General features: G+C 39.2%; 3 protein-coding genes across 6 annotated transcripts in view; all 3 read right to left on the minus strand.

The window, feature by feature from the left end:
- LOC310927198 (EH domain-binding protein 1-like protein 1) overlaps window positions 1–1,917 on the minus strand; it is a 34,654-nt gene extending 32,737 nt beyond the window's left edge. For all 4 annotated transcript variants that reach the window (XM_083889489.1, XM_083889491.1, XM_083889490.1 and 1 more), the window contains exon 1: window positions 1,520–1,917. In XM_083889489.1, coding sequence (XP_083745615.1) covers window positions 1,520–1,623 — 104 coding nt within the window. In that variant the 5' untranslated portion in view covers window positions 1,624–1,917. The remainder of the gene's footprint in view (window positions 1–1,519) is intronic.
- A 2,731-nt stretch (window positions 1,918–4,648) lies between these two features.
- znrd2 (zinc ribbon domain containing 2) lies at window positions 4,649–7,406 on the minus strand. The gene is made up of 4 exons (XM_083889118.1): window positions 7,343–7,406; window positions 6,166–6,317; window positions 5,868–5,952; window positions 4,649–5,761 (listed from the first exon to the last, which is right to left on the minus strand). Exons 1-4 carry the CDS (start codon window positions 7,356–7,358, stop codon window positions 5,325–5,327), a joined length of 690 nt encoding a protein of 229 aa, XP_083745244.1. The 5' UTR covers window positions 7,359–7,406; the 3' UTR covers window positions 4,649–5,324.
- An 872-nt stretch (window positions 7,407–8,278) lies between these two features.
- Window positions 8,279–13,405, minus strand: LOC310927353 (arrestin-C-like; the record flags this gene model as incomplete). Its single annotated transcript, XM_083889648.1, has 15 exons — window positions 8,279–8,318; window positions 9,450–9,533; window positions 9,640–9,663; window positions 9,763–9,843; window positions 9,935–10,072; window positions 10,167–10,239; window positions 10,332–10,416; window positions 11,625–11,760; window positions 11,838–11,914; window positions 11,998–12,057; window positions 12,627–12,817; window positions 12,893–12,937; window positions 13,024–13,084; window positions 13,170–13,200; window positions 13,299–13,405. The coding sequence occupies 15 exons, from the start codon at window positions 13,403–13,405 to the stop codon at window positions 8,279–8,281; spliced, it is 1,233 nt and encodes a 410-aa protein (XP_083745774.1).

The following is a 13,405-nucleotide window of genomic DNA, read 5'->3' on the forward strand; positions in this document are numbered from 1 at the left end:
AGACTGGGCCCATAATATAGGTTGAGTGACTATATGTGTATGAACATTTTGAATCACATTTCCAACAATTCATGTCAAAACGTCAACAGAACAACAACAGAAATGGCCATTTTCATGTATTATTGCCATACAGAGCAGCTAAAAATATGGTTTCCAAAACATAGTTTGTCTCACAGGACTTCACAGGGTCGGTAACATCCTCTGTCCTTAGACCTTCGACCAGGTTAAGGAAAAACTACCAGGGAAAAAAGGTAGAAACCTTAGGGAGAACCACAGGTAAGGGATCCACTCCCTGGAGGGACAGACGTGCAGTAGATGTTACCCAAATGAATGAAAGTCTATGGGAAAACAGGCCGACAATAAGGAAACAATTGCTAGCATCAGTAAACAACGTACTGAGAAGGTTTTAATAACTAGTTTCAGCTCTTCTTCAATAGTAAGTTGTGTTGTTGTGACCATTGTGCACAGCGCACATACCCCGTCTACCAAGAAAAGCAACTGTTCTCAGTCGAAAACGCAAGCCTGACCCAGGGTTTTACCGTTCCGAACTGTACCGTACCAAACCGAACTGTACCACGATGTAAACATGGCTCACGGTAAAGGGGGCCACAGATTGGCACAGGTTTTTCTGGTGCTAATACTGATGGAAACGCAGAAAAACACATACGGTACAGTACCAAACCTTAGTCTACAATCATAGGAGAACCCTTTTTAACTCTTTTTTTATAAAGGTTCCACCTGTAACCCTTTTGGAGGTTTCCACCAAGAACCCATTTAAAACCCTTTCTTCAGGAAAGAGTTTTTCAGAAGCAAATAGTTCCAGGTAGGACCCCTTTGGAACCCTTATTTCTAAGAGTGTACTTTAATGTAGAGTCCATGGGGAGTCACCCTTTTGCCCCATGGTCCCTAAACTTGTGTGGAACGCCTCTGACAATAGAGTATAGGAATCTAAACCTGATAAAGGGTTTTTAAAAGGGTTCTTGGTGGAACCTGTTGTTTTATAAAGGTTCCACCTGGAGCCAAAAAGGGTTCTCCTATGAGGATAAGCCAAAGAACCTTATATGGTTCTACTTAGCACTTTTATTTCTAAGAGTCTATAAAAAAGGTTCTACCAGTTCAACCCTTGGTGTTAGCAAGAACCCTTTTAAAACCCTTTATTCAGGAAAGGGGTTTTAAAGGGTTCTCTGTATCAAAATGGTTCTTACTGGAACCATTAGTGTTACCAAGAACCTGTGAGGGTTTTTCAGGGGGAGTCACCCTTTTGCCCCAGGGTCCCTAAACTCGCGTGGAACGCCTCTGACAATAGAGGAAAGGAATCTAACCCTGATGGGTGCGCACATGAGGGACGCTCTCATCCTCCTCAGAATAGCGGAAAGACCCACAACATGACAACAAAGCAGGCTCATATAATGGAGTCGTGTTGTGTGACTAACAACAGAGTGAACATGACCTCGGCTACGTGACACTGACTTATTTACAGTGTGAACAGTGAAAACAGCAAAGTGTCTCCAACACTCACCATTTCTTGGTGCACTCCAGAACCAGTTCCTGGTAAGACGCGACAAACTGAAACTTTGACGCCTTTTTGCCGACGCGCTGCAGTCTTTTCCACACCGAGGTCATCGCTACGATGCTCGGAGAAGGAAAACAAAACCAGACGAAAACAAACAAACAAACAAACACAGAGAGAGAGAAAACGAATGACGCTCCTGCGCGCAACAAGTTAGTCCAACAACTCCGTCCTTAAAAGGTCCTCCTCCTTTTCTTGTGCTGCAGCTGCTTATGATGAGGATGATGAGGAGGATGATGATGATGAGCCTGTATTCATGTGCAGAATATGTTCATTTTATGACCAGATGAAGGGGAAAGAAGAAGAAGAAGGAGCTTTAACAGGAACAGCTCAGTCATTCAGGCTGGGGACGCTTCATGTTACACACGCAGCTCAAGTGTGAAGCAGAAGCGGTCACTGACAACTTCTTCCTCTTTGGCCCAGATCCACTGGGACACACAGACAGACAGACAGACAGAGAGACAGACAGACAGCTGTTCAGCTGAGAGGGTGAGACAGGATATGCAAATGCCTGTCCACTGATGAGGCAGCAGTTTGTCCACTTCTTTATCTTGAATGAACAGTTCTCCTCAGTCCTGACTGCAGACTTTGATCCTGACTGTGTGTGTGTCACTGGAACAGTCTTATCTATGTGCTGTAATCAGATCTGCAGCCTCAACAGCTCCAGGTTCAATGGATTTATACAGTAACTCAATGGATAAACACATCCAACATTGAAATACACAGTCAATATGTACAGAAACACATTTAATACATCACAGATCCCATAAATTAACAGCATTAATAATTATCAACATATTTTTTTAAATGTTTCTGCTATGATTAAATATGTAGGTTTAACCCTTTAAGGTAAGACTTAACCAGGTTTATTATGAACAGACGTCTCAACCATTTGGTAGAGGTCTGTATCTGAAAGACTGTAGGGTCTAACTTCACGTTATTGTTATCATTACAAATAAATAAAATAAAATAATAATAAATAACCTTAAAGGGCTAATGCTAAAATATAATTATTATTTTCAAATGTACTGAAAAATACTAAAGCACATTGTTATTTTATGATTAATCGGTCAAAATATAGTTATTTACTTGCAGAAAAAGTGTAGTTTTAGTGGGTGAATGTCATGCCTGATTCATTTCTGACTCCTCAGAGAGGAAGTCCAGTGAGCCGAGGCAAAGCTGGGCAAATCACTTTGTTATTTCCCAAATAAATAACAATAACAACATTTTAGAATAATAGAGTAAACAGAAATAAGGAAGTAAGGGGGAGAATCTAATGAAATAAGAAACTATATTGTGATAATATGGGTAGAAAGTAAAATGGTCAGTTTTAAGCGGACTGAAAGTTGGACAGTTTAAATGCGTATAAGCTGCGTCAACCGTAAGAGCTGCTTTCCAGAGAAGTGTTTCATTCAGTTAATTACAGAGGAATAGTTTCCATGGGGAGTAGGAGCGACCAACTGTGTGTGTGTGTGTGTGTGTCAGGTCAAGGCACAGGGATTTTCCTCAGTGAGAGCAGGGGTGTATTTTTAGGAGGGTGAACATGGATGGATGGATGGACAGAGGCAGCTGGAGGTGGAGGAGTGTGGAGCAGCAGACTGAGCAACTCTGTCATGACTCAGTGTTGCTCTAATGTTACCCTGTGCTTCCAGGATTGAAGACGTGTGTGTTATTGCTGCTGTAAACTCCCCACACAAACACACAAACACACAAACACACCTATATGATGCATCCATACAGGAGACTGAAATAACAACACGCTTGGAAACCTCTCTAACTCGACTCGGTGCCACTGGTTTGCTCTGTTTGGTCTCCTCTCCAGACTGAGAGAGAGAGAGAGAGAGAGACAGGCGGTCATTCTTACTTTATCAACAACACATGACGAGTATAAATAGAGACCAGCATGAGATTTTCTCCTTAAACATCCCCCCCTCTTCATTCCAGCTCTCTGACAGCTAATGGTTTTCCCCACACTGCTGCTTTTAACATGATCTAAGAGGAGGAAGAGGAGGAGGACTTCAGCTCTCTGTTGACAGCACAAACAGTGCTCCCTACAGGCCATATGGTGTATTACACTTATTTAGTAATACAGCAAGTAAGATACACAATGACTTTTCCAACAACTATAATAGAGATTCATATGATGTAACAGATAATGACCGATTTTCCAAAATAATATCAAATATTCAAACTACCATGTTTGATCTTATTCCCAAATCTTAAAAAAAAGGTTGTTTTTGATTGTTTGTGTGTATTTTTAAATATTTTTTTTTATTTCTGTGTATTTTTTTAAATGAGCAACTGAGGAGAATTATTAATTCTCATACAGTGTTTTTTTTTACTGCAGCTGTGAGCAGAGAAACACCACCATCCAGCGGTGAAAACCTAGTACTGCAACACAAATTATCTTGTTGAGTGTTTTTGACATTTCAAGAAGAAATTAAGATAACACTGTGATGTTGAAAAACAAAGTGAATGATGGCAATTATATTCATATATTTTAAGCAAATATAAGATAAGTACTGGTTTTTTTACCTACAATTCTGAATGCAGCTGTGAACAGACAGGTGTTTTCCACACAAAAACATACATTTATACAAGTAAATATTTTGATGTATGATTTAGGCATTTACTTATAAGTATTATAAGTATTAGTTATTAATAACATGCAGATGGGTACAGACTGAGACTTCTATCAGAAATGGGAAGCATGGTGCAGATATGACCGCGTACATGTTAGCTATAAAGTACTTCCAGTTTAAAAACACAAAGGGATTTTACATTACATCACTGACCAGTCAAAACAAACATAACACAGGGAAGTCAAAACTTCCTCCAATATATTCAATAAAATGTCAAATTACTTCCTTTTTGTCTCAAACAAGTGACAAAAAAGATGAAATAAACACATTGCAGGAATCTTGAAGTGGCAAAGCTTTATTCAGGTATATTATTAGAAAACCGACAGCTTTGAATAACACTGAACTTGACTTTTCTAATATGAAGTGCAGTCTAACAGTGCTCATTTGACTTTCGTGGAAAAAGGAACAAGGAGTCTTCCTTTTGACCGTTGTACTCGTCCCATCTGAGCATCAGTGAACAAAACTGACCATAAACACCACCATGCATCGAAGATATTTACAATAAAATCCTAAGAACTGCCTGCACACAGCGATAAGCTTTGTACCACCAGTGAAACGGAGACTGTCCAAGCGTCAGACTGAGCAGCAAATAGAAAAAATGTATCCGCGTGTTTCATCATGTTAACAGAGAACAATCAAAGAAGGGAAAAAACTGCCCTAGATATCTGGTACATGAAGCCATTTTGAATTTTCAAACTATTTTACAGAATATTACTGTTAGTTATCTGTAAAATACAGACTAAGCCTTATTCAAACTTCTTATTAGTCAGATATTTGAAAGTAATACCAACAACTAATGTGCCTTGACAAATATCCTGCGTTTATAATCATAAATCATAAATCATAACTTACAAGTTGACAGCCAACAATTAAGAGACCACATAATATGGTATTTCTGCTGCGTTACATCAACTCAGGAGTAACTAAAACTGCACTTACATCCCATCAAACGCACTTTTCTTCCTGATCAATTTTGAATTCAGCTCAATGCAAGGATTCAGTCAAAGGGAGATTCTGCAAACCAGCGAACCAGAGTCAGTATTCCAAGACAGAGGCAAATAAAAAAAAAACAGCATTTCCATCACTCCAGGGTTTCAACCAGTTCATGACGATTACTGGCTGAGCTCCTTGAGGCTGCGCAGAGAGTTGGCACAGCTGGTGATGAGGCTGCAGAGCTGGATGCTTGCCTCTAAGGAGGCTGAGCTCTGTAGCTGGGCGGTGGCCCAACGGAGTTTGGTAAGAACAGCCTCCTCGGCGTCTTGCAACACAGGTCGGGCAGCGGGGCTCTGTGGAGAAACTGGAGGACGAGCTGGTGCCACTGCTACAGCGGCAGGAGGAGGTGGAGGAGATGGCATGGCAGGTGGAAGCAGGGAGGCTCTCCCTCCTGCGGCAGCCCCCTCACAGTGCTCTGGTCTGGGCTGAGGAACTAAAGCGCTTGCCTGGCTGGTGCTGGGGCCTTCATTGACTTCAGGGACCTGGGACGGTGCAGGAGACTGGGCTGCAAGCTGCCGTTCTCTCACCTGGGACAACGCCGCCTGTGCGTTAAGAGCTGAGAAGACAAATAACGAAATAAACAAGGAGCACAAGGCAAGAGGAGTAAAGATGGAGGAATGAAGGCCACTGGTTTAAATGAGCGTATGTGTGTGCGTGTGTACCAGGGTTGTCCTTGTCAATATCAGAGTCCAGCTCCTGACATGACACACAGTAGTTTTTCTGCTGTTTGTCCTGGAGAAGAATAGTCTGCAAACAGAACAAGAGAAGGTTCGAGATGGTTCTTCACACTAGGTCACACGAGTCACAGGGATCACCAAGAGTTAACAACCATCAGTCAATAAAAGGCACATGGATAAATATTGGGGCTGGTCTGTTTCTCTCTTAGATTTCACTTAGACCCAGGTTTCTCAAGCGAGTTTTACAGTATGACTATTTAATTTTAAAATGTGATCCACTCACCCCACACACATCACAGCAGTCCCCCAGCATCTTGTACCCTTTGAGCAGGTAGTCTCCCATCAGCTTGCTGATTTTGTCCTGTCGCTCTCTTTGAGCGTGGATGACCTTCAACTCTGCATCCGTCGGAGGCTCCCACTCAAAGTCCTCGTCATCTGAAAGCAATATGAAAAAAGATTGTTTAATCTAAGAGATGGTTATATGAGATGACATATTCACGATCGAGAGTTTGTTTCTCCCTGTTTTGTCTTGCTGAGACAACCTTTTCCAACAGGAATCTGACGTTTGGGACCCACTCATCTTCCCACACCAAAGTCCATAGAGAATTTCAGCTCATGGGGACATGGGAGCTGTAGGTCTACTGCTACCTCATATTCCAATGTCCTGGTAGAGTAAGTAGTGGATGAACAACTACTAAGAGCCATGATGTAAAATCAACAATTTTCTCTTTGGGGTTTGGTGTGGAGACACAATCTATTTACTGTTTCTGTTTGCAGTCCAAAAATGGCCATCTAATGGTGAGATACATGGGAATACATAGTTTTTAAAATAGGGTACACTTAATTTAATGTGGATTTTAAAGAGTAAGCTTTCTAAACACTGCTTTTCCCTGATGTATGTGATGCATGTCCCCACCAGGCTCTAACAAACATAGCGATGTCAGGGGTATGCAACACAATGTCAACGTTTCACTGCATCACATTATATACAACCACACTTATATATATATATATATACACACACAAACCCCTGAACTGTCCCTTTAACGCTGCTGTGTCCACACAGACACAATAATGTGGCATTATTCACGCCAAACTCAGTGTTTTTGCTATGAAAAAATACAACTTGCAAACAGTACGCCACAGCTCTAACACACACATTTACATCTCTTTTACAACTTTGTCGATGTTACTCAAACTATTTTATTATATTTTTGTACATATTAAGCGATTAATAACGTAAATATAGCATTGTTTTGAGTTTCACCGCATTAAGACAGCTAGCAAAGCAGACGGGCTAGCGTGTAGCTCGCGACATTTACACAGAGACAAATCGTATTTAAAAGACTAAAATCGCACTCGGGAATTGCTTTTAGTACGCGGGACAAACATGTCGCTTCATCGGCGCGACAAGTGAACGGCACAAATTACAAATTCAGCCAAGTTATGACTTTACAGACCTCCATTCAAAGCCATGTTGCTTCGGTGCTAACACGTTGTGCGCGATGACGGCAGAGTTTTCTTCTTCGCCGCTGCGCAGAGAAACCGAACAGCAGAGACGCTGTGGCCCTCTAGTGGCCAAAACATGTACACGCCACAGTAAGGTAACGCGGCTTACAAGACAGGATCTTTTAAACTCTTATTTTTTATACAAACTTTATCACTGATTATCAAAACTAACCGAGTAGATGAAAAAAAAGAATTAATTTAATATATGTATTTAATTAAAGACACATTATTCTTACAGTTTATGGAAATTAACATCTATTTTGAGTATGCCTTGCTTGTCTTTGATCTGCACTTTCCATTCATTTCCTATGGGAGGAAAACAAATGTATTATAGGAATTATTGTTTTCCTATCCATTGTCATATGTCGATGGATATAGATATTATAAAAATAAATACATTAAAAAATCATTAAAAGATAGAGATTTCATGCTGGTGCTTGACATTATTTTGTATTAATTGTAAATATAACACGATTACATTTTAAAAAGAGACAAACAGAAAAACCCTGCAACTCAACACTTCTGTTTTTTAAATTATTTTATTGTTTTTTTGGGATACTTGACTCAAAAAAACAAAAACTGGTACATTTCGCAGAAAGAAAAAATAATAGAATGCAACATATCAGATGAGTTTATGACGTTAATCCAAAGCACACTGACTTTATAGGCTTCAGACTTTCCTCACTCTAAGATGAAGTGAAGTAAATTGTTCAGTATGTGTGTGATTATACACAGATCTTTGGTCAGACACTACCTGATTTATTTCTTTACAACTAATCCACACGAATGAAACAACAAAAACAAGGACAAATAAAGTGGATGTTCTCAGATATTTCCACATTCTTCTTCTTCTCTTTTGTTCTTCTGAGTTTGTTGTCGTCCTGTTATTACGCAGGTTTCCTCTGAATCTCCACGGTAACATCCTCTCTGAAAACAAACAAATAAATAAAAAAGAGACACAAAAAGTGATCAATTTACTCCTTACTACAAGATTTTAAAAACACAAGTCATATTTTTTACATATTATCAAAGGAGGTTTTAGCTTCTACTTGAAAAATATACAATACAAATGTATTAGTATAACAAAATACACATAAAGTACCACAATTAAATTATCATGTGAAGTGGCTCATTTTAATTTTCAATCATAACTCTCTCTTAAACTGTGACTGCTACGTTAAGAAACAAGGTAAATAAAAATATATGGTCATATAAAATGAAAAAATAATATGTAAAAAAAAAAGTGTCCTAAAATTCAATATTAAATGAATTTTCACTTATAACACATGTGCATACAAGACTTCAAAAACAGAGACGACACCAGATCACACTTTAATGAAAACCAACTTTACTTACTTTGACTACATTATTTTTCAAGACACTGTAAAAAAAGAAGAAGAACATGACATGAGTTTGTAAAAAGGTAGAACAACATTGCACAACAAAACTTTAACTCTAAGAAATTTACTTACACTGATCTTTACTCTTATTTTAGAAAAGAGAGCGAGAAATAGTTGGAGAAAATAAAGTCATTAGAAAAGGCAGCACATAAGACAATGGGAGCAGCAAAGACTGAATGAAGGCTTTATTTAGAGGTATATGTATATATATATATATATATATACATCCATATCTACATATATATGTATATACATATCTAAGTATATATATATATATATATATATATATATATATATATACATACATATATATAGACATAGATACATATATATACACATACATGTCTACATATATATATACATACATACATACATACATATACACGTATATACATATATTTATTATTATATTATATATATTACGTATTATATATATATATACATACATATAAAGTATATATGTAGATATATATATGTATATATATATATGTATGTATGTATATATATACGTAGATATGTATATAAATATATATGAAGATATGGATGTATATATGTATGTATGTACATATATATGTATGTATGTACATACATATATATACATACATAATACATATATATACATACATATATATATTTAAATATTGTAAAACCACTGAACAGTGTGGTTTCCTGTAACTCCTGTGCTGTAATACCTTCAGGCTTAGGGTGCATGAGCATCAATGGCAGCTCCACTGTGACATCACTGAAGAAAGAAAACAAACAAACAAACAAACAAACAAACCAGTCAGAATCGTAGAAATTAGGCCAGATTGCGATACCGTAGAATCGCTAACGGACGGTATGCTCACCTGGAGGTGAGGCCGCCCAGCAGACTGCATGAAGACAAGAGGGACACATTAGTTTTAGGTCATTTTAATCATTAGTTTGATTTGTGTGTAGCAGAAAAAAATAAATAATAAAAAAGACATTACCCTCCTCCAGCCACCATGAGGTTAATTTTAATTTTGTAGGAAACCAGGATTCCCAACACCTCTTTATCGACATTCCGCAGCCTGAGGTAAAGAGAAATTATTTATATGGTTTATTAGAGGGTCAAACAATAAAAATGGCCGTAACTGTGCTCCATAGATTTTGTGAACCTACATGTTGGACGAGGCCAAGTTAGTGTCTTCGTCCTTCAGCCGTCCGTCCAGCGCCAAACCTCTTTTCTCCGTGTTCTCAGCCAGCACAGGAGTGATGGTCATGCTGTTCTCGTAGGTGCCGCTGGGCTCCACCGACACTCTGTTAGAGATGAAGCACAAACGAGTGTCAATTCATCGCGTCGTCACTGCTTTTGTGATATTTGTGCTGAGCCGTTTCACGTCTGTGCACGCACCCAAACTCTTTGGTGAGGACAGTCTTGGTGTATTTGTCCGCTGAGTAGAGGACAATGTCTGTGGTTTGGTCAACTGTGAAAGGACAAAGAACGAAGACAGAGTGAGACAAAACATGTGTCCGAGAAGTTTGTTCCAGTTGTTGTTCTGATAACAGTTTTACCCACCGGTGACTTTGATGTTCTTCACTGATTTGTTGCTCTCGTTGTTGATTTTGACTTTGATCGGGATGCTTTCACCGTGGAAGTAGAGCTGTGGTCAAAACAGGACGACAACATGTTAACGATGGACACGTTAGTGTTCTGCGATGTCCACTCTGAAACATTTTGGAGGGTTAATCTGCCATCACAAAAAAAAACCGATGCATAATCCGATTAAATAAAGGCAAGAACCACCTCCCTTTTCAGCAAAATCAGCCTCCATAGTTCCCTGATCCACATGGGAAAACATGGAGGATGGATGCACTCTGCAGTCTCACCATTAGATGTCACTAATTCTTACACTTTGGACCTTTAAGCTTGTTGCAGTTGCATATTATTAAAAACACAAACTCTTCAGAGAAGAAAACACGTGAGCAGCCTGCCGTCACCTATTGATTTAGGAAAGTGTCTTGTTTTCACCATATTTGGAAAAGAGTGGTGAAAAAAGTGAGGGGCGGAGCTTCCTGAGAGCAGGAGGAGGGTCAACAGGGAGGTCACTGTGCTGTCCGTCACATCATAGCAACACCGTAAAACTGATCTGAAACTAGTGATTAAGTCCAGTGTTTCCCAAACGTTCTATATGGAACCATGAAGAGTTTCTAAGAGTTGTTTGGTAAATTAATTCCAACTTAACCCTTGAAGGTACTACTCAACCATTTGGTGGACCACACTTTAAGTCACTATATCTCATTGAAAAATGCATCAAGCTGAACTCACTAACACTTAATGTGACTTGTGAATGTTGTACTTTATGAATTATGCAAACCAGGTTTATTATGAACAGACGTCTCAACCGTTTGGTAGAGGCCTGTATCTGAAATACTGTAGGGTCTAATTAAGATAAATAAATAAATAAATATTGATTGTCATTATGGTTATCATAAGGAAATAAAATAAAATAATAAAAAATGCAAAGAAATTATTTCTCCTTAGCTCTTTTCTTGGTGCGTACCTTAAACGATTATTGCATAAATGTTCACGAAAATTTTGGGAAAATTATTCTTTCACAATCCATCAACATGTGTCCCAACCGAGTTTTAGCGAATCACCAATTTAGACCATAAACAAACTCCTCAGGATCAAGTGAAAAGTATAGTTATTTCCCCTGGTGGACATTTAGGAGAATACAGGTTTCAGATACTTCCACATTGGCTTCACTCTCCATTTTCTTTCCATCTATTTATATTCTATCAGAATTAGAATTCATTCTGGTTATATTTTGTTTTTAAAGAGATGTAAATTGAGATGTTTGTACTGTACATCTTTCGCCATGGACACCTCCAGATGAACAGGCTTGTCAGACATCATGAAGCTCTTGCAGATGTCCGCCTTGGGCCCTTCTCCGACCTGTGACGGAGCGAACTGGACTTTACGGATGATGAGGCGAGCGGTGTCCCTGTCAGAGAGCAGAGGTATCGTGAGGTAACGGCAGATCAGTCACACTCAAACGCAGGAAGATGGAGGTGTTCTTACTTCTTATGAATCTTCTCATCTGGGTTACTTTTGGCCACGGCAAGGTACGTTTTGACCTCAAAGTCGACACCACAAGCCTACAAAGCAAATATTAAACCTATGGTCATTAAAATTCCGTCCGCGCTGAGGTAACGTGGAGGGATCTTGTGAAGAGATATACCTTGCCCTTGTCATCTGGCCCAGGCTGCAGAGAGACTGAGCATGGCAGGTTGTTGGGAATCTGGAGGGAAAACCAGATTTTGAATCAATATATGGATTATTTTACGATAGTTTGCAAGTTTTTACAAGTTTGGTTTTCTATGACCACACAATGATGATGAACTAGATGTGGAAATGCCATATTCCTAAAAACACATATGAGATTTTCTTTTAAAGGTGCCATATGTAAGAATGTGGACAAAAACGGTTACTACATTCAAATTCAAAATACCGAGGTCTTTTAGGTTTCATTTTCTGACGTAACCGGCAACCCGTGGTTGCTTGGCAGCTGAGACTCTACTGACTGCAATGATTGGTAGACGGCGGTAGGTGGCGCCAGATGCCAAAACATGATTTCAAAACATATACATGATTTGCAGTCTGCAAAATATATTTTTTAATGCAAATATTTTGTCTGTACTGTTGTTGTTGGTGAGTTCAGTTTGTTATATGAACATTATTCCTGAGTCTCTGTGACATATTAGGAGGATTTTATGACCATTTGCTTTAGATTTATTACATAGTGCACCTTTAACTGTGAAAAAGCTATTTTATGTCATAGAAAGTGGAACATTCAATGCTGTCGCGTACCTCAAAAGAGAAAGGGACGGCGTTGTCCCCGGCCTTCTTCATCAGGGTCTCGTGCATGGGGCTCAGAGTGGGCTTGTGGTCATCTGGGAAGATCTGGACGTGCTGGATCCAGATGTCTTTCCTGAAGCACAGGCCCATCACGTCCAGATCGTCGCTACCATAACGGAAGGCACATGCCAGCTGCACAAACACTGTCGCCACAAAAAAAAATTATTATGGATTTCATTTTTCGTGACTTTGTAATAATGACCTTATGGACACGTTACCTTTTCTGTCTCCAAAATCTGCTTTGTCCAGTTTCACCACACCATCTGTAAAGACAGCAGTGTTAGTATAGTTTGTATTATTCACCGTCCTCAGTCAGATGCACATGTACTGAAAAAAAAGGGCCGCGTACCGACTTTGTCCACAGAGGACATGTGATCCACATAGTCTCTCTTCCCCAAGAAGAGGGTCAGCTGTGAGACAGATGGACGTAAAAGCATCAATACAGAAATCAACCAAGAGGGAAAAGACAATACAAATCAACAAGTGTACGCTTACCCCTCCATTTCCACTCGTCTTCTTGAAAACCCTATGAAAACAGAAGAGACAAAACCACTTTAGGATTTGATCAAAACTCTCCCATGAGACTTTCCATCATCCGTCCATCGCTCAGTTGTGCCACTTCACAATTGGAAGTGATGATAGTCTCCAATTAAAGAGCAGAAGTAGTAGATGACCATCTGGGCTAAGCAGATAAAAATAGTGATTAGCTCCAGACTCTGTCGGTAAAGCAT

The sequence above is a fragment of the Microchirus variegatus genome (genome assembly GCF_963457635.1).
Source record: "Microchirus variegatus genome assembly, chromosome: 5".
NCBI lineage: Eukaryota > Metazoa > Chordata > Actinopteri > Pleuronectiformes > Soleidae > Microchirus > Microchirus variegatus.

Coding starts and splice junctions, on each gene's coding strand:
- znrd2 (XM_083889118.1), bottom strand. Junction 5,953..6,165: donor ACTGCTGTGATGTGTGTGGG/GTGAGTGGATCA, acceptor TTCTGTTTGCAG/ACTATTCTTCTCCAGGACAA. Junction 5,762..5,867: donor TATTGACAAGGACAACCCTG/GTACACACGCAC, acceptor TTGTCTTCTCAG/CTCTTAACGCACAGGCGGCG.